Genomic DNA, 20937 nt, shown 5'->3' with positions numbered 1-20937 from the left:
ATAAAGTTGAACTAGGGAATATGAAACCATGTAAAAATTTGTACAGAAATAACACAAAGTATGGATGCAGGAGATTAGCTGTTTCCACTGAACAAACTTAAGAAGTTTGCAATGGAGATGTATAAGATGATGTATGGAAATAAAAAACTAACTCCTGATAAAAGCAGATATACTGTAATTTTGTAAATTACAGAGAACAGTAAATTGTTCACACCTTACAGCAACTGACAGTTCTGCAAAAGCAGATAATTACCTTCTCCGAGAACAGTTCTTGAAGTAAGACTTCATAATGCCTCAGCTTATATCAGAGATATAACTGTAGAACTTACAGAGATAATTTCCTATTTTGTGGTTGTGGGGGAGTGGAGAAAAAATACTAACTTTTTGCAGGTCTCTGATATTTACAGTAATATCTCAACAAATACTACACAAAAACAGTTTCTAGCATAGCTGTGGTTCCATTCCTTAGCAATGATTCACCCAATATTCAAATCCTAAGGATTCTGTAATGACTTCCTTCCTAAAGCCGATTTATTTTATTTCTAATGAGATATACCACTAAACATGCTTATTTCTATTTTTGGAGTAAAACTTTGCAATAGACATATGGAGGTTTGAATGAGAATCAGTACTTAAAGTACTATTCTGACTACATTTAAGGTGCATGTGTTATTATGTTAAAAAAAACCAAACTATTACTGTTTAGAACCAAAAATTGGAAAAGGCAGAAGAGATGTTTCCACTTTTTCCATTAAAATGTTACAAATTTCCATTAAAATCTTACAAAGAAGAGAAGTAACCCTTGAGTCTAAAACATTAAAATAAAAGCCATCAGGATGCCATTCAGAAAATTCTGAGGTCTGAGAAACCAACTGGGATATAAAATATGTACTAGAGACATGCAAGTCTTTTCTCTCTTTTTTTGACCCTCCCCAGCAGTGAGTATTTTCTGACCTGTTTTTGAATGCAAGCTCCTCCTTGGTTCCTCAGGCCCCTCAATTGGTTGGTCAGCAAGGAAAACTCGTGCCTGGTCCACAGCATTGAGAATGGTTTGCTCTTTTTCCTTCAGCTCACGCCTCAGGGCCTTTTGGGAAAGGAAAGAAGAAAGAGTTTGTAACTTTGTGAACAATATCATTTTCTCTGTTTTCATCTCTCCATCCAGACCTGCCTAGTGAGTGGGTAATAGCCAATGTTAATCAGACTGCAAGATAAAAATGTGAATTTTACAAAATAGAAGGAGCAAGAAATTGAGGCTGGAAGGGTAATTTTTAGGAAATTGACTTGAAGAAAGGAATACAAGAAAGGTGATGATAAGTTTAAAAAAAGCCTAACAAACAAACTACTACATTAAAATTCCATTAGAACCTAAATTCAATGGGTTTATTGCTTTCAACAGGATTGCTAATATATAGTAGATTGCTACAACAGAATGTTTACTTTTTTGATAGCTGGAATAACAGCAAATTGCATCTACTAAGACTTCAGAAAATTATTCTACAAATAATAAGGTGAATTGCAAAAATTGTTAACATTCCTTAAAGAATGAAATATGTTGTTTCTGTCTGGTATTTTCTAATATTTTTTAAATTTAGAAAACATTGTGATAATACATTCTGAAAAAGCAATTTTTAAATTAATCAAAATTATTTTGATCTTTATTATGCAAAAATCATTTGAAACATATACAGAAAGAAAAAAAAATCAATTTTTATGTAAGATTTTCTCATGGTGGTAGAAATAAATTTCAGGATATTATGCGCTCTAGCACTTATGACTTTATTAAAGGTTTCAGTGTAACCAACCTTTTTTTAAAAAAAAGGTTATAAGTAGTCAGCCACTATGTTTCTTATGAAACATTTTCTTCCAGCATAAAGCATAAATCTGTCCTACCTAGAAGGAAAATGCTTTTCCTGTTTTATTTGTATTATTTTCTACACACAGAAACACAAAAGAAGATACTTTAAACATTATAAGAATGCTATGTTTATTTTTTACAATATATTTTTGGCTCTAATTTAAAAGTCAAGGCTTATTTTGCTGTCACAATTTGCTAAGGCCTCATTCCAGATCAAAAAAAGCAGTTAGCCAGTGCTGACAACATTATATAACAAAATAAGTGTTCTACTACAGGAAAGTTTGAAAAACAGATACCAGAAGAGCATCACAAATGCTGTCTTATATTTTCATTACTTAGTCTTTTGATGCCACAATCACAAAAAACACACTCATCTTGACTTTAGCTTAGCAGGAGGCAAGATGTTATTTTTCCTCCCTCCTTCCCCACTTCATTCCTTTATCTTCCTCACCTTTCCAAATCCTTCCACTCTATTGCTTCAAATAAAATATATAAACAAACATGTAAATAAATACATAACCCCAACAAAAACTAAGCACTGAAAACACAGTAACCTCCATTACATTTAGGAACCAGAATTATACAGTCCAACTTTCAGTAAGCATTAACTGTTGTATTTACACAAACACTCCTCAGAACAGTGTTCTCTGTATACTTCTGAATAGCAATAATATTCTTTGTAGGATTCAGTACGTGTAGTAAGCAATGAAAATTGTCATTTAAAAACAAGCCTTCTTTACTAAAAAAATAAATACAGAAATGGAAGTATTGTAAAAGCAACATTCCTGAAGAATCTCTTCAGTTCTTCACAGTATGTATCAATATTTTAACTTCACATTACACACACTAGGATAAGACACTTTGAATCCACAGGTTACAAATCATTAAGGCATTCTCTTCACAGGAACTTGTTGAAAGAAAGAAACAAGGCACTATGTCTGGCTCAAAAAGTTCCCCATTTAAAAAAGACTTTTGGTTAGTATAACGCGTGTGGATGCATCAGTAAAATACATCACATTTTAATTTCAAAACCTTTATTGGAAACAGAGGGCTGATTACTACACTTTGAAGTAGGGAGTATTTCTAGATTTACTTTTCTCCCGTCCATATAACTTCCAAAATATTTCCAAAGCATACAAGAAAAGGGAGGCTATGTCACATTTTGAGTCTGCTAAGAAATTCCAGCACTTAGAAACAAGCTAGAGATGGATCTCTTTTACTCTGTCTCTCCTGTTTACCCTCACATAGTGTGTTTCATCAATTTCTCCTGACCCTCAATAAAACTTCAATCAAGTTTGACCTAAGAGACCTTGGATTTAATTCACCAATATCCCTGCCATTGAAGTAGTTCAAATTGAAGTTGACAACACAAAGATTTTAAGAGTTTGGCCCATGTAGCTCATCAGCTGTAAGTCATCCATAGCAATCCTTATCAACATTTTTGATAGAGAAGTCTCTTAGCATAAAATAACCCATACACTGAAATAATACTACTAAAATCATTTAGCAGTAGAGTACCTTGAGCACACCACAGACTTCCTAGATTACGTTTTGTTTTTTTCTTATCCCACAGGTGCAAAAATAATGCACTCAGACTTGCATAACCTTTTCTTAGCAATACTCAATACATTACTCTGTCTCTTTCTGCCAGTAAACAAGAAGAGCAATGAGACTACACAGTGCATGGATAACCAAGCATACCAATAATACTATCTCTTGTCCCAGCAAACCTCTCTGCAATAGAACAGAAAAATAAAACCACTTATAAATCTGATCTTGAGCTGAAATATCATCTGTCTTGAATGGACAAAATAAAGATTTCATTGGAAAAATCATGTCTACAGGAACACTACAGAGTGAAAGTAAGTCATAAAAAGCCCAGCAAGGAACATAAAACTTACAATACTGAATTTGCTGATTATAAATGTTTTTATATAATAAGAAGAACAATCACATATTTTAGTGGTTTATTTGGTTTTTCAAGAGATACCCCTCCAGTGGCTATTTAGAATGGATGTGCCTCCTTCAGTAGACAAGGATATTACTTCATTCTCCTTTTGTCATTAAGAACTTAAACAGTTAAAGCATTGTAAGCTTTGAGTGGAGCACAGGCTTTAGTAGAGGGTGAATTTCCCTCCTGTTGCTGGCTGTGCATTTCAGGGAGAAAATTAGGAGAAAATTGATACTAGAGCTTTGGTATAGATTCAACAGGTGAAGGTATGGAAAAAAAACCTTGAGAAGCATCTCAAAACTTGTCACTGAAAACTGCCTACTAATAAGCCTAACACATGGATGGCAAGTATTTTTTGAGTCCTGTTAAGCATGCAGGTGTGAATACAAAATGAAAAAGTGAACACAGCACAGGGATAGCACCTTTATTTTGCCCTTATTTATTTTCCCCTTTGCCTTTATTTTGCTTTTTTATGTTTACGAAAGCAAAATATTTTGAAGTCATATTGGGCATACAAAAAGGGGCTGTACACAACTTGGGCAGTAATTCATACCACTGTATTTCATACAGCAATTATAAACTGCAAAATTACTGTATACTTTAGGTAATGGTTTAAAATGAAAGCTTCACTTCCCTCAGTAATCTGACAGGTGACAGACCATTAAATCCAATGTCTATGGTTTACACAGTTCTGTTGCATTTGCAAATCCATTGTTATTTCCTACATAAACCAGGACATGCAGGAGTCCTGGAAAAATCAACACTAACTTTAGACATTCTTGATTCTTATAAGAGAGGGGAAAAAAGCCCTAAAAACCTAAAATCTGGCGTGCTGATGCAGTGTCAACACAAACTGTTTTCATAGCTCACCCTAAACAATACTAGCCAAAAATACCTTAAAAAAAACCTGCTTTGAAAAAAGTCTTTCACTGGTAGATGGACATGTGCTTATCAAACTACACTCATGAAATATTTTCTGCAGCATGAAATAAAAGCAATGACTACAATCAGCACTGCAGCATGCATTTTGCAGGTATGATGTCTCCAGTTAGCCAACTACGGTGGAGTAACGCAGGAGCCAACTAACACAATCCTCCTCTCAGGGAAGAGAACAGAAGGGCCTCCACGATTTTCAACCATGACTCAGCGATTTATTCTCCATTTTGATTTGCTCCTCTTTTAGTGACTCTGAAACGTCCGTTACTCCCTTTATAACTCTGGAAATGCAGACAGATAGACAGACCATTTGCTCTGTTATACCAAGATAATCGAATCTATTTGCCCTCTCTTCATTAAAGATACATCTAATTTCTAACATAAGAGCCAACTCTTCTTGTAAGGTAAGATTTTTAAAGGAAGTTGCCTAAACCAGGGCATTACAAAATTTCTGTTGGAATGTTGCTTTGCAGCTGAAGTCTTTTCCTCTCTTGGAAAATTTATAAGCTACAAAACTTTTGCTATTGTGATTTTACACTGTTTAATGTATCCTGAAAGCACCTATTTCGTTCAGCTGCACCTTAAAATTGTTTTTTGAGCATAGTAAGTGGACTTCCAAAATTACTCACTGTTAATTTGCAGTCTCTTTTTCTCTTTTGAATTGTACAGACTTGTACAGAATAATTCAAGGAGCAGATCTGCTTAATAGTTCCAACAGATGAAGGCAAAGCTAATTTCAAAGAAAACACATGGGATGTTTCTTAAAAACAGAACATATTTAAATCAGGTCTCATTATGCACTCTTTCAAGGAAGTAAAGATGCATATTATTGTAACTCGTATCAGTTCAGCACACTGTAGCCTTATGTGCCAATCAGCAGCTCCTGTAGCATTTAATTACTTATTCATCTTCATTCTGCAGCCGGTGCTTGCAAAACTCCTGTTACTTTTATACACTAAAATGAAACGGAAAAAAAATAATCTGTGGCATTTAACAAGATGGGAAGAATAAGCAGGATGATTGAGCAAACTCAGAGTGAGATGAGGAATTGTTTATACCGATCACACAGAGATAAAGGTTGTGACTGAGTCTCTGCCAGCTGTCTCCATCACTAAAGAATGAGCTAGAAAGAAAATAAGCATAGCATGTTTAAAAGCTGCTCCTTCCTGTCAGTTACTATTTAATGGAACATGTACACAAAATTTCAAAAGTGTTTTGGTCTCTGTACACATCTCTCTGTAAAAGTCAATTTTATGTGTCTACCCCATCTGATAAGTAAAATAAAGAGCAATATTTAACTTTTGACCATGCAGCCCACCATGCATTTACCTTTTACTGCTTCATACAAAATCAATGTGGCAAGAGAAATAATGAAGGAGAAAAATGGTGCCTAATTTACAACCATTAGTACCTAGAGATACAAAGGCACATGTAGCACATGAAACTTTAAAGATGAGACAGTATCCTATGGGTTCTGATAAATGAGTGACAAACAGTGAGCAACATCAGAATTGGGGAAGAAAATGGTGGGGGGGGGGGAAGGGAAGAAAAAGAAAAAGAAAAGAGAAACTGTTTGCCTTCATAATAAATATATATTGAGTATTTTAGATTCATTTTTAATAGAGGAATCTAAACAGAGATCTCAAAAATGACCGAAGAGAATTGCCAAAGGCTGCATTTTTCTAAATTGTCTCTCAGTTTACCATTTGCCACTTGCTCTCTCTCTTTTGCTATAGTGTCAATAAAGAGTGTGCAAATGTGTCAGCTACAAGGGTTCAATGTGAGTGTAGACCTGGAAGTCATATCTACAGCAAATTCCTCCTTTTTGCCTGCATGCACAAGGAAACTAAACTGACAGGAATTTAAAAGCATAGACGTGGGCAAAAGAGAATTAGACTATGCATGCTGGTGATCTCTTACCAGAGGCAAATAAATGTTAGCTTACTTAAGACTTTCCCTTTGATTTATCAAAATAAATGCTTCAGGCCAGAAATGTGGGTACTTTTTCACTGAGGCTGTCTTGTCTCTTGATAATTTCCCTTCTCCCTCTGGAGGAGTGCATGTGCTCATGGCTACTCACCAAACCACTACCTGCCTCTGAATATGCATTAATAGACACCCATTCCATAAAATAAGCATCTAAAACATCTCTCAACCAAAGTACCTTGCAGTAGTGCAGCCCCAGAGACAGAGGAAGGAAAGTATGCTGTATCACTAGTGCTCAAGCTTAGAGACAAGAAACACAAAGCTGTCACTGACATTGTAAAAAATAATAACCAGTAAACTGATAATCTCAAACTGCATCTGTACATTCCAGCAAGACACTTCAATATAAGGAAGGATAACTGACTTTCTTCTGAACTTGTTACAGTTCAAAACCAGTAAGGCTACTTCCTCCATTTTCATCCAACAGCATTTTAAAATCACAAAAAGATGTTTTGAAGCCTGTTTGGAAAAGCCACACTTAAAATAACCTCATGAGGACTTTGAAAGGCCTCCTTTGTGCACTAGAAAAGAATCCAGTACTACAGCACAAAGGCAGAAGTAAGCTTCATTGTCACACAGATTGCATCAAAAAAAACATTACAAAACTATTCTTAAATTAAAGATCAGAGGGCTATGCTTTTTCTTAAAAATTAAACTATTTTTTTTCACAGTTAGTTTTCCAAGAAAGGACTTAGTCTTTTCTGAAGCAAGGTCTGCAAGTCCTACATTCCCTAGAGATGCTACAGGATCTAAATCCCCTAGATACGAAGGGAGAGCCTGCTTAATTGAGCAAAGGTTACAAAAAATGAGGCATAATGATGTTCATTAATATGTCTTCCAGCAGCAATAATCTTATGTAACTTGATTTCTTATTTCCTAGTCCACTGAAATGAGACTTTGTGTTTCTAGGTCAATGATAACCAAGACTTGATTGCCCAGAGAAGTTTGGAAGCTCAATAGAGCATAGTCTTTAGGGACTGTAAAACATGGAATGCCTAAAGATTTTTTCTTTTTTTCCTTAAAATTTATTTATTTTTGTTGGGGGTGGGGTGTGGTTTAAATATGATTAAGAACTACGTTGGGGAAAAATCCCCACACCATGCATCCTTGAGCTAAAGCCAAAGACATTATCATAAAAAAAAAATTTAAAAAGCATTTTGAACAAAAGTAAAAAGACAGGCTTCAGTGTGCTAATGTGAATTCTCTACTGAATCTACTGCTGAAATTCCCAGAAATATAACCACTCTGGTCAGTGGAACCCTTTTGTGATGGGTTTGCTGCTCAGTGCATATCCACTGAACTTGCTTTGTTGGCTCTTTTTCTCTTCTTCAGGAAAGCACTATTTATACTCAATCCTTACTTTGAATTTCACTGTACCATGAATACTACATCATATAAATAGCAGAAGAAAATCTGATAGAATATGCCTATTTTGCTCATCCAGCAAGTTTCTAATATAAGTGAGCATATTTTGATTTTAATCCTTTGTAATATGACAGATAAAAAAGGGTATGAGAATCATTAAATTTGATGGCTTGCATAAACTACACAAAAGCAGATTAAAGCAGGCTTGGTTTACCATGCTATCCACAGGCAAAAACGGTTTTAATGGAGCTTTTAGAAAAAAAATCTGTTTAACATATCTAATCAGAAATTAATGCAAGAACCCATACAGATTGTACCTCAGAGACAGCAAAAATGCCTGAATCAGACTGGAGACTGAAAGAAGAAGAGAGAGTGAAGCTGTTGCAACTTTCTACTCTTTGTGTGGTGGAGAAAAAGTATTTACTTTTACACAACAGCAATCATCACCCTGCTAGCAGTGGAACCAATTGTCAAATGCCAAACTGCCAGTGAAAACATATTCAGATTTACATCAAAAGGACTATAGTGTGCTTTTGGTGAAGGAAAACTGATCCCACTCAACCCTACTATGGAAGCATGACAGCTATTGGATATCAACAACCTTGGAAGACTTGATCTCTTTTTATTCTTGTTTTTAGTTATTTTATAGTAAACCAATAGTGTCATCAGAGGCATTTCCATACATCTCTGATCGACAGAAGGCAGGAAGAGAACTAACCCCCTCTACTTGCTCCATTTTTCTTTTGCCTGTCTCCCCAGACTGTGCTCCTGGCTCCTGACAAAAAAGGACAACTACTTTTATGTAACTTAGGGACAATCCAGAACCTTTAATCTAAAGTATACGAGAACCGGTGTCCAGACTGACAGTAAAAAATCAGCAAAGATAAAATAACATTTTAAACTGTCTGCCAAAAAAACCCTGAAAAACCCCACAGGAAAAGATCACTGTACAATGCCAAGTAAAGCATTGCACTGAGTCTATTTCAAAGACATTTAAAAATATTATATCCTCTAAAAAGCAAACTTAAAGACAAGGCAATATACCATCAAAAAAAACGATCCTTCCACTTCAGATGAAATTGTTTTGTAAAGCTGGCTGCAGAACAGAAGTTACATTTCTTCACACTCTTCAAAGTTTTACCTCCTTTGAAGAAGCAAAGGAAATTTGTGTCCTCAATGCTAACTCTAATTAGCTTCAAACTGTGTAACTGTGCACTTCATAGTGTTTAACTGGGTAGCTTAGGATAACAGTTAATACTCAGTTGCATAAAACCCAACAAATGAGTTCATGGTGGAAACACTGTCAGCATCAAACTCCATCTTTTCTTTATGGGTAGCAACTGGTGTAACTTCTGCTTTTTATGTCAGAAGATACTTACAGAAAAAGGGGGAGGGATAAAGAACACCAAAAAAAAGCATTATTCTATTTACGCATCCAAAACATGTACCGCCTCCAGCCTGACACAAGACACACAAAACATCTGCTGCATATTAAATGGTTTATTACTTAACTGAGCAAGAACCCTCAAATATCCTGTTAGCACTGCCTATTTTCCTGCACCCTTAGCAGTAAGCATCTATCTCTTCAACATAAGAGAAACACATTCCTCTTTCTTTGTTTGCTTGCTTGCATCAAACTGGCTGGGTGGTTGCTGAGCACTGATGAACTGCCACTAGTTTCTTGCTTCAAACTGAACTGATGCCACCATCAGTAAGTTGGATGCTCCATTGTTGTTAAGAGCAGTTAAACTCTGGTCACCTTTTGCTTATTTTGTGTGATTAAGATTCCACTTCATTTCTTCAAAAAAACCACCATGACTTATGATGTTTGGCATCATAAGCTACCTCACAATTAAATGGCACCTACTGTATTAATGCAGAGGTCTTGAGAAAGACTTGTAGTAATTACAGTTCAGACTCAATGCACTTAAGAGAAACTTTGTGATGCAGCACTATGAATATTCATTCAATATATTAAGATAGGATGCACTTTGTGAGCAAGCCCACATCTCCTGAGAGGTTTCCTCTACATCAGCTTCCTTACTGCAAGAGTACATCAGCATCCCTGACAATGAATCGTGATCACCAAGAAAAATATGTACTACACAGCATCACCTATAAATTATAAATAATCAGATCACTGCAAAAAGTCGCAAGGGAGCCTCTCCTGTATGAAAACTGTGTAAGGGGAGGAATATTCCCTTTAAGGCAGGAGGAAGCACAGGCAACAGAGCCCAGCTGAATATTGAAGCAGAAAAAAATGCTAGGGGCCAGTTGCAATTTGAGGCTAACTCCAGTGTTCCTGCTCTGTACACATGCATGCATACATGAGAGAGGACTGCTACTGGAAATCCTTTCAGAAGCAGAAACCCTGTCAACGTTAATTACTCCTCTTTCTTAGAAACAGTCACTTTGGTTTCTCTTTGGAAGGAAATTGTACAGACAGACAACTGAATAATCATCGAACAGTCAAACTGTCTTCCTCACCGCAGTCTACTTCAATCTCCCTCGTAGCTTTTTGCTCTCAATGCTTCCACTATGGCTTCCCCTTTTCAAAACTATCTAAAATGACAGCAACTCTGTAAAGCTGTTACCACACAGTTTGTTACTGTGACATACCAGATTATGCTGGATCTCTGCTTTGGCTCACTTCTCCAAAATTTCCTGTCTCTGGATTGCGTGCTAGTATATCCAACATCTGCTCAGTACAGAAAGATTACTGTAAAACCATTACTGAAAAAATAAGTAGTGTTTGAAAGAGGAAACACACTACTTCAGACAATTTTCCAGGCATTTATGAGAGAGTCAAGAGGAAGGAATACCCTAAGGGCAACATGACTTTCCCTTCTGCTTAAGTCACCTCCTTCAGCTCATTCTAGTTGCCATCAGAAATTAGAAGAACATGAAAACACAGAACCTGGCACCTATGCCATATCTGTAAAAGCCAGAGGCAACTAAGAAGGAAAAAAAAGGCAAAAAAGGCAAGCCAAGTATAATATTTCATACATTCTATGGCACAGCAGCAATGCAGCAGGTATCACAACCTAGTTGTGGTGGGGTGGGATTTTATTTTTTTTTTGGAGGTGGGGGAGTGCGTTTGCTTCAAGTAGCAGAGAATTTTCCCTCATCGTGAGCCACACAGAACATAAATAACAAATAGATTTCTGCTGGGAGTTTAAGCCCCTTGTCAAACAGGGGACACCCAAACTTGTCCCAACATGCAACAGTGAGTGTTGCTTTATTAGTTCCATTTATGCCTCTGCAAACTGAACCTGCCCAACACAACAGCCTTAATCAGTCTTTTCATTCTCAAATAGATGATCTAACAACATCTCAAAAGCAAGAGGAAATCCAGCTGGACCTGAAAACTCAACTAAGAGAAAAAAAAAAAAAAAAAAGAATATGGCTGCTTTCAGACAATTTCACAAATGAGAAAGTAGAATTAAAATACTGCTGTGCATTTCGTATATGTATATTAATACAAAACACTGAGCAAACCCACTTGAAAATTATCAGTGTTTTCCAAATAGTGTTCCATCACAGGGTTGTGCCTTTCTCCTTTCCAACTGAGTTTGCAATTTCATTTTAACAATCTGCTTGGAGTTTTATTCAGAAGAAAAAGATTGACATTAAAATAATGCAGCCAAAGTCCTGCGAAATATCCATGGACAATAAAGAAAAAACTTTGCCTTACTTTTACCCATGGTAAGTTCTTTTCATATCTTTTCACATAAACCATATTCCTTGATTAAAAATAATTCTATAAAATGACTGCAAACCCGGAAAAAAAAAAAAAATCCTACTGAAACTTATTGCAAAAGTTGTCATAAACCATTTTTTTGGGATGACTACAAAGCAGCCTTCTGCCCATGAGAAAAAAAGTCATTTAATATAACTGACAGTGATTAGGGGTCAATTAGAGAAAGATACCAGGACTTAAAAGAATACTTCTGTGAAACAGGGCTATTTAACTCAGCTCCACAAATACTTTCCAATATAGGGTGGACACATCAGAGAGATCAGAAGACAGACTTATTACTCATGTTATCTCACTTCATTTCTTTTCTCTGCTTTGTTTCTCCCTATGACAAGCTTTTTTATTTGTAGCACTTCAGGCAAAGAATTGTAATATTTTATATATAGTAGAACCAGCATGTATTAAACAGGAATTCTTTGTCTTTAGAAACAGAATTTGAAACCACAAACAATTTCTCATTAAGAAAAAAACAAAAAACAAAACACACAAAACCTAACAAAACTGAAAAACCCCACAAAAAACCCCAAAAACCAATCATATAATCCAATTGTTATTTTTAGTCCTCTATACTTAGAAACAAGATCTATGCCATGGCAAAGTTACCTAGTAAAGGTATGGAGAAAAGTAAAAGCAATAAGTAAAATACTGAAGGTATAAACAATAACACTGAGAAAACAGGGAATGTCTCAAAACCAAAAACTAGAATTGGTTTTAGTGACTGAATGTCAAAGAATACTTCAACACATCTGCAACAATTTCACAGAAATTTAAATTGTCCTCTTAAAGCCATTTAAATAAAGGTGAAAACATGCTAATGCAGCAAGACACCTATATACTGCTCTCTTTCCCCAGAAACCTTAGTGAAAAGAGTACACCATAAATACAGATTTTTTAAAAAGTAAATTAATTTCACATATTTCTTGTATTTAGTTAATTTATATTGTATTTAGCAATAGAGTGCACTAGCTTCAGTGCTTTTAACTCTGAAGTCATTGCTTTCTTAGCAATCTCTTCACATTTTTCTGCAAGTATAAACAAAATACAGTAAGCATGCTTACTTGCAGTATGTTGAGATTTTTTAGGCCACACAGATCATCTTGGTACCCAAGCTGTTATTCCAGAACAGCATTAATAATGTGATTCACATCTGAACTGTGTCTGTTTAGTTTTCTCTCTAGCAATAAAAGTACCTTTGTTTTTACAACACCCATGGGGGTTTGTTTATTTGTTTGTTTTATGTACTGTGCTGTGCTTACCACTAGCCACTCCTTCATGGATCTAGCATTAAGATAATAACTTCTTCCTTCTCTTTCAGCACTGCCACACCAGCACCATGCAAAGCATAAGTAGGAAGACACAGGTGAAAAAAGGGTTTGAGAAACTGCAGCCAAGCACCCATGTTCACTGGACTAAGAATCTTGTAGCAGCCAGAAATGTCAGAAGGCATTATCTGCATGATCGTACAGAAGAATACAAGATCATCAGAAAAATCATCCCAAATGAGGCTGACCTATTGAAAAGGAGTAATTTCAACCAGGTGTGACTGCTTTGTAGCAGTCTGTGTTTTAGTCAAAGCCTGGGGACTTGTTTCTGTATCAAGGACTAAAGCTCCTGAAAGCCTCCCTACCCAGGGACGTGATGGCAGGCACTGGCCACAGTGCTGATGTCAGCATCAAGCACTGCTCAGTATCTCTCTGCCACAACACTTGAGATTGAAAAATCACAAGCACAGGATAAAATTAGCAGATATCATTGAAATTTACCTAAAAATGACACCCTCCCCCTCCTTTGCATTTATTTGATGATAAAAATATTTTCACAATTAGTCTTCCCTCTCCTTTGAGGGCATCAAAATGTTACCCTGTCAGCATTTTGTTCTCTTGGAGGGTTTCTTCCCTGGCTTGAACCTTATCCCTTCAAGGTAGTGAAGCTTACATAAAATTCTAGCCTCTCTCTTCTGAGGCAGTTCCATCACTCAAAAAGAAGCTGGAACCACAAAAGAGAAAGTGTACAAATAGCTGTTATTTTAAAAATAGAAAGAAACAAGAAAGACTTCATATGATATTGATTCCAAGGTAAATAAATACAGACTGTATAAAATCTAGAACAAGGTGAAAAGAAATTTTAGATGACATGCAGTAATATATAACAGAAAAAATGATGTATTTGTTCCAGTAATTTCTTTAAAACTATCTCATTTACTATTCTCTCTTCTATTACTGCTAATATTAAATTCTTGCTGACCTGTTACACTGACTTAATGAAAAATATACTAATAAAAGTAATTATTGGATTCAATCATTCAAGCCTCTGTTGGTACTGAAAATTTTAATTTAGACCCAAGTAAATCACACAGTTACAAAGTATGCATTTTTAAATGACTGTGTATGAAATGATCAGCACAGCCCTTTCATTAATCATGATATTTTACTTTATATTTTAAAAATTCTTCAAGTATGTAAGTTGCAAACCAGCTGTTTCAAGGGAGAGGAAGTCTGCAGGTTTTTTAAAAATCTATTCTATTGCCCATATTAGAACTTTTAGACTAAAAATTCCTTAGTAACATAGACAATGCATAAAATTCATTCCGACTTCAGACAAAAGGGAAAATAAATGTATCAAAACATTTTAATGATTTATGGCTTTGGTTTACTCTCTCTTAAGCTTCTAAATATTGTTTGCAAACACAAAATTGCTGACAACAATATTATAAAGCTGACTAGGAAATATCATTGGCATATTGTGTTATACCATCAAACATTGGCATAGAGATTTTTTTTCTCTAGATTTACATATTCATTTAACAAGAAAGGTCTAAAAGATTAAAATCTTATCATAAAATACATGAATTACCATTAGCAGCAACTATTAAGTTCTTTGAGAACATCTTTGAAATGTTCTCTCTCACCACAGCTACGCCTGTTCATTTAAGGAACAGCCCCCAGTGGTGAGAAATTCAGAAGAACTATTCAGCTTCCCGCACCCCTTCAAAATCTGTCCTACAGAGAAACAGGATAAAGGTGATGCCTTGTGAAGGCTGACCTAGAACAGAGGCTAGACAGACTTAAAGAATAAAGTAGGTATTTATTAGAAGGCCTCAGTGGATACACCTTGGGCAGCACAAGAGCCCAGCCAGGGCTGCACCCAAGATGAACCCAAAATGGTCACAAAATGGACGACCGGTCATGAGGGTTCTCACTTTTATAAGTTCTGGTCCATTTGCAAATTGGAGTTTATTGTCCAGTTATAGCTTTAGATTATGAAGTCCCATCCTTCTTGTTTCTCTCTCTTCAGTCCATGCTGTTTCTGCTCTTTGGCCTGAGATATGGATCAGTTGTCCTTGATCGCAAGCTAAAACAGGAATTGTTTTGTCTAGCTACTCTGTGGAGAGAGCTTACCATCCCTTAATATGAAGCTCAGAACTACACACTAAAGCAGTTCAGAATCTGAAAAATATAAAAGCTAAAACCTGAGGCATCACAGGGATAACCAATAGCAAGCACCTAACAGCACAGTCATGTATCAGTACTAGCATGGCATCTCAGACTATCAAAAACTAGAGTTAATGCTGATCTTCATTACTGCAGAACCAGAAAAGGCTGCTCATGCCACAGAAGTTACTGCATTTGTATTGTCTATTAGCAGAGCAGGCTACGAAGTTTGACATCCAGTTAATATAGAGTGCTTGAAACCACTTTAGGACACAGTAGCTTCACTACTAGCACTGACATAATGCTCCATTGTCATTAAGCAACAAGACAGAAAGGACCCTCGAGAAAACTTAGATTTTGTACAGGATGCTTTTAAAGTGTCCTCACACATTACAGGGAAATAAATTGTAAGATGACCAACCAATGAGTAAAATAACTCATTAGTAGTAAAAGTGTGAGGACAACACAGCTTTCCTTCCAGAAAGAGGTGCCTAAAGAGCCCCCCCAAAGCCAAGACATAAGCCAAAAAGAACCCAACCCCCACAATCACGCTTTATCAAGGAAATATTTTCTACCTTAATTACACCATGCTTGTAAAATTCTGTAACCTACTGATTAAAACAAAGTAATCTCAGTAACTCTAAGGAATGACTGCAGACACTGCAGGCCTACCAGGTACAGCACTACATGGAGGAATTGTACCTTAATACTGAAGCTCAGGGTAGCCCAAGTCTTCTGATGGGGACAACTACTGACGATACTTTAAATGACACGAGGAAAGGAATCATGTTACCAGCCTCACAAGATGAGCATTCAGGTTCCAAATCTGATTAAAAGAAAAAAACCTTCACCTTTCCCCCAAAACAGCTAACTCTGGATGAGTCTGTAAGTGGTAAGGACCTCTATCTAGCAGCTCAAGGCATGGGAGTGGGAACCCTAGACCAAATAAAACACCTTTCTGATGAGCAGCACTGAATTCACTTTTCAGGAAACACATCTTAGCAAAAACCTAACTCCAGCAGCTTCCCTAAAAAGAAAGACTCAAGTCTTTAGGCATCATTTTAGCTTTAGCACCCTTTGGTATCCAAAGCTTAAAGACCAAGACTTCAGAGAAGAAAACTGCTTCTAGTAACACGCCTAGGAACTTCCCAGCCCCACAGACTAACCACCCTGGAGGAGAGAAGTTCACTGAAACCCTGATCAGAAATGTTTGGTAATTGTCTAGGATTACCAAACACAGATGTTTGGTAATTGTCTAGGAACAACTATTAGCCATGGTTAAGAGTTCTTGGAAAGATAACAAAACAGAACAAAATACCTCCTGTGAGATGACCTTGCCCATTAAACCAATACCTACCCTTGCATTCTAATGCAACAAATGCAACAAAACAAAAATGGGAAAACTAACAGAAAAGTGTAAGGAAAAGCAGAATCCCATCCCCTCCCCTGTTTTGAAAACTAGCCTTCAGTCTCTAGAATCTGCATGAAAACAGGAGTGGGTGGCTGCCATGGAAACACAATTTTTCCAATTTATTGCTGATCTTCCTCGGGTGGATTACTGATTGCAATAACAAGGGATTGAGGATCCTTGAGTTCAGGAGTTAACTGGAATAAATATTCTTCCCTAAAGAGCCTGCCTGCAGCAGCAAGAAGCAGGATCTAGATTAAGATGCTCTTAAAATAAAATAAAGATTCTTCACCAGTCCCTGTCTGCAAATGCAGTAAGTTTCAGGAGGATTTAAAAGTGGTAACAGCCTCTCTCTTTCTGCATGTTTAAGAAGTGCATCATAAACTAATGCATCTGTTCAGTTTCTCCAAAACAGTGATGCATAGGGGACTCTGCCCACTGAGAACACAAGACAAAAGAAAATAAATCTCTCTAGTGTTTGCACAAAATTCACATAGAAAAGTGACAGCTATATAAAAAGGTTCATAAGATTTGCATTAATCCCTACAAGCTCCAGTCCACACCTTAAGTAACAAGTGAACAGCGTTGTTAAATAGAGTAAGTTTCTTCTTAGTGGCTCAGTTTATCAAAACAGATCACAGAGAAATCAAGGAAAACTGAGCTGGTTTTACTGACTACACAGAAAGAACCTCAAATTGGTGTCAAAATGAGAAAGGTATGAGCAGGACAAACAATTTTCATCTCTAATACAGGCTATGAAAGCATCTGAAAAAAATACGGCAGTGGGCCCTGTATTATTGTGGCCCTCTAGCAGCACTCTCCAGTTGAAAAAACAGATTCACTGTGACTGTGCCAGTGTTTTTTCCTGGCTCTCTGCCTTTGGAAAAACAGACCTCAGCAAAAAACAATATTTGCATTCACAGAAATGTCCTGTCTCATTTCCTTATACCATCCCATCATGTCACCAGTGAGGCACCTCATCTGGTGGCATATCGTCCTTAGGTTTCAGGAGGTACCCAGCATTTTTAAAAGCAATTGAAATACCAAGTGATCTTAGAAAAAAGCATACACAAATTTAAATCCATAAGCATTTTTCTAAACAGTTACAGCTTAGGAAAAAGGGTCTTGGGAGTTTCATTGCCAGGTCCCAGAAATAATTTGCTTAATATGCCACTTACCAAAAAATAGCCAACAAAATACTAAGCATCCTCAGAAATGACAAAACAAAAAGCCACAGTTGTATTACAGTATCAAACACTGCATTGGTGCAACTTCATCCTAAGTATCACATGAAATAGCAGTGACTTTAGTTCCCTAAGGATATAGTAGAGTCAGAAGAACACAGCAAGATGAACAACACAGGTAGCTAAGGGAATAGAGTGGCTGTCTTGTGGGTGGAGATTAAAAATCAGTCACTAACGTGCTTGTGCTCCATCACCTTCCCTGGCTGTGCTCATGGCTCACCCCTGAAGGTCAGGCCACAGCCAGTCAGGGTACTGCAGCTCAAGACACAGCAGTGAAACAGATGTCTGGTACATTCCAGTGCATCAAGATGTTACAAGATGTCATTAGTTGTAGATGGGCTACTACTAACAATGATGGAGCTAGAGTGGTCTATTGTGAGGTGAAATAAAAAGATACCACAGAAACAGGCAGCCTTTTAAGGACAAAGAGAAAGGCTGATTGCTGTGCTATTTCTGCAATGTAAGCCTAATTTATTACACAAGCATTCTCCTCCACAGCAATGTCAGAATGACCTCTTAGGTATTTGAGGATATCTACAAATCTTCTTTTATTCAGTGATTCGAAAAAGACCCAGTGAGGTCCTAAAAATTTATGTGGGAGTTTTTGATTAAAACAAATGAGACAATAGCTCCTCAGGAAAGAGCAGCATGAGCCGCATACATCAAAATGATATTATGAAAAAGGCAACCCCACAGAAATGTTTCACTTACTGTACTGGAAAAGTGTTTATGAATTGGTTTTTTTCCACAGTGAGATAACCTGCTTTACTGTGCATTAGTGACAGAATAATTTGTTCTTTCATTATCCAGGTTATTTATTATTTTAAGTACTGATCCATTGCAACTTTCCTGACTTATCACAAGACAACCACACTTCTGGGAACAAGATGAAATACAGCCAGGAGAAACTATTTTTTTGTCAAAGTTAAAAATACACTGTCCTGGCATCCTAATTTACCACTTCATTCTTTGTCCCATGCTTTTGTTTACACATCATTCTTCTGGAGAAAAAGCCCAGGAGAGCAGTGACAGACACCTGAATCTTTAATGTAACACACAAATCAGTTTCAGTAAATCCTTAGTGAGCAATGGATTTAAGTCTGTCCACTTGAGAACCCTCATTTAACTTCAGGCATTAACTACACTCTTCCTCTCCTGTAACAAAATATTCCCACCCACAATTTCCACTTCTTCCTCCTAAACACACCACAAAGAAAAGCCTCAGTTAAAGATTAATGAGTTGTACTGTCCTTGAGCAGTACAAACTTTCAGTGTAGTACAATAGATTTTTTTTTCACCAATAATCAAAATTCAGGACTCTCAAATATGCAAAATTTCAAGTGTTCTTAAAAACCTCTTATCCCTTACAAGTTTATTTAAGGAGCTCTCATACCCCTCAGTAATGGTGATAGACAATTGGGAAGGCTATCCCCCTTCTTGCTAGAGCATGTAGTTTTCAAACCACATCCTGACTTTAAAGAGTCACTTCAGAGCAGCATCTGAAGTGCATCTTGCTCAAGCTCCTGCTTCTATCACATCAGTGTCCATCAGACCAAGTTGGAGCTCTTCCTCTAAGCAAGAGGCTGTGTTGCTTTTCTACATCCAACCATGGACCACCATAATTCTCCTTTCTTACCCCCTCATAGCTCACACTGTAGTGAAAATTAATGTTTTACAACCACCCATTAACTGACCAACCAATTTAGCTGACCACCTCTAAGCAGCAGAGATTTTGTGTGCTTTGTGTCTTATGTGATGAAATAAGTAACAATAAATAAAGATTTTTCTAGACTATAATTAAGAGTATAGCCTGAAGCAGCACCAATACTTTAATGCTTCTGTTTTCATTCTCAGATTTAGTAATTCCAAACATGGAAGCAGATTTTATTACAGAAAATGTACCAGAAAAACAAATCTAGAATAATTAAGTAGGAATTAATTTAAGAAGAAGCCCATTGCCCAAAGTCAGACAGGCAAACTGAAAGAGAGAAGAAAAGTTTAAAGCTAGAAATAGATTTTTTTCCTCACAGACTTTTCCCACTGTTTAAGAGAATAACAGAATTACAGGCACCCTGAAGGGATAACAACATGTAGAAAGTAGTTTCCAGTTGGCTATGCTAACACCTTTGATTAAGTGAAAATAGCTGTGTAAAACAGACTGAAATACTACAACTTTCATTATTTGATTACTTTAACAAAACAAGTCTGAAACATGAAATACAAAGACAGCAACCCCAAAAAGTTTGAAGAGTATCTAAAATATTAATGATCTATCCATAGATATGAAATTATCAATCAAATATTCACAGGTCCTTTGCCAATTCATTCTGAGCTCAAACGAAGCTAAGTTAAGCATCTCTTTGATCCAAGATGCATGCATTATTTAGCATTAGCTAGACATTTGTTCATTTATGCAGACACATGCCAACAGGATTTATGCAAGAGGGTGCCCATTTCTGCTTAATTTGAAATGTCCTGGTTCTCTCTCTGGAATCTAAATCACAGTGCTTTATAGCTTTTAGGGACTCTTTGTATTTTAGCAAAAGCACACTTCCAAAAAGGTACAGTTAGAAACTCTTCCAGTGGAAAAGTGAGATACATAAAGGTCTCAGTGCATCTCTGAAGAACAAGGTGTGAGTATCTGTGCTGCCTCCTCTTCTACACACATGTGACTTTAGGTACTTCCACATGCACAAAACCAGCCCGCTCATTTTTTCACGGTATTTTTGCAGATTTTCTTTTCTGGCATACTAAAATATGCATGTAGGTGTAGATTTTTGAGGGACAGAGGCTGGGAGGAACAGGCTTGAGGTGGTGATTCTGGTGATTTTTCAGTTTTGATGAGTTGGTATGGGGTTTTGTTCTTGGTCTATGCAGCTGACCAAAATTTGCATCACACACATTAAAATCCTAAATAAATATAAGAAAGACTGGTAAAGAACAGAATGAAAGGGTAACATGAGCTGCTAAGAACTAGCAACACTGAGAAAGTGAAATTTTAGGG

At 36.6% G+C, this 20937-nt stretch overlaps 1 protein-coding gene across 9 annotated transcripts in view; it reads right to left on the bottom strand.

The window, feature by feature from the left end:
- The window catches only part of UTRN (utrophin), a 342608-nt gene that overhangs the window by 86704 nt on the left and 234967 nt on the right, over nt 1–20937 (bottom strand). For all 9 annotated transcript variants that reach the window (XM_038130632.1, XM_038130631.1, XM_038130633.1 and 6 more), the window contains one exon: nt 955–1084. In XM_038130632.1, the coding sequence (XP_037986560.1) occupies nt 955–1084 (130 nt within the window). The remainder of the gene's footprint in view (nt 1–954; nt 1085–20937) is intronic.

This window comes from Motacilla alba, chromosome 3, assembly GCF_015832195.1.
Source record: "Motacilla alba alba isolate MOTALB_02 chromosome 3, Motacilla_alba_V1.0_pri, whole genome shotgun sequence".
Lineage (NCBI taxonomy): Eukaryota > Metazoa > Chordata > Aves > Passeriformes > Motacillidae > Motacilla > Motacilla alba.
This window is presented reverse-complemented; position numbering and strand designations above follow the sequence as displayed.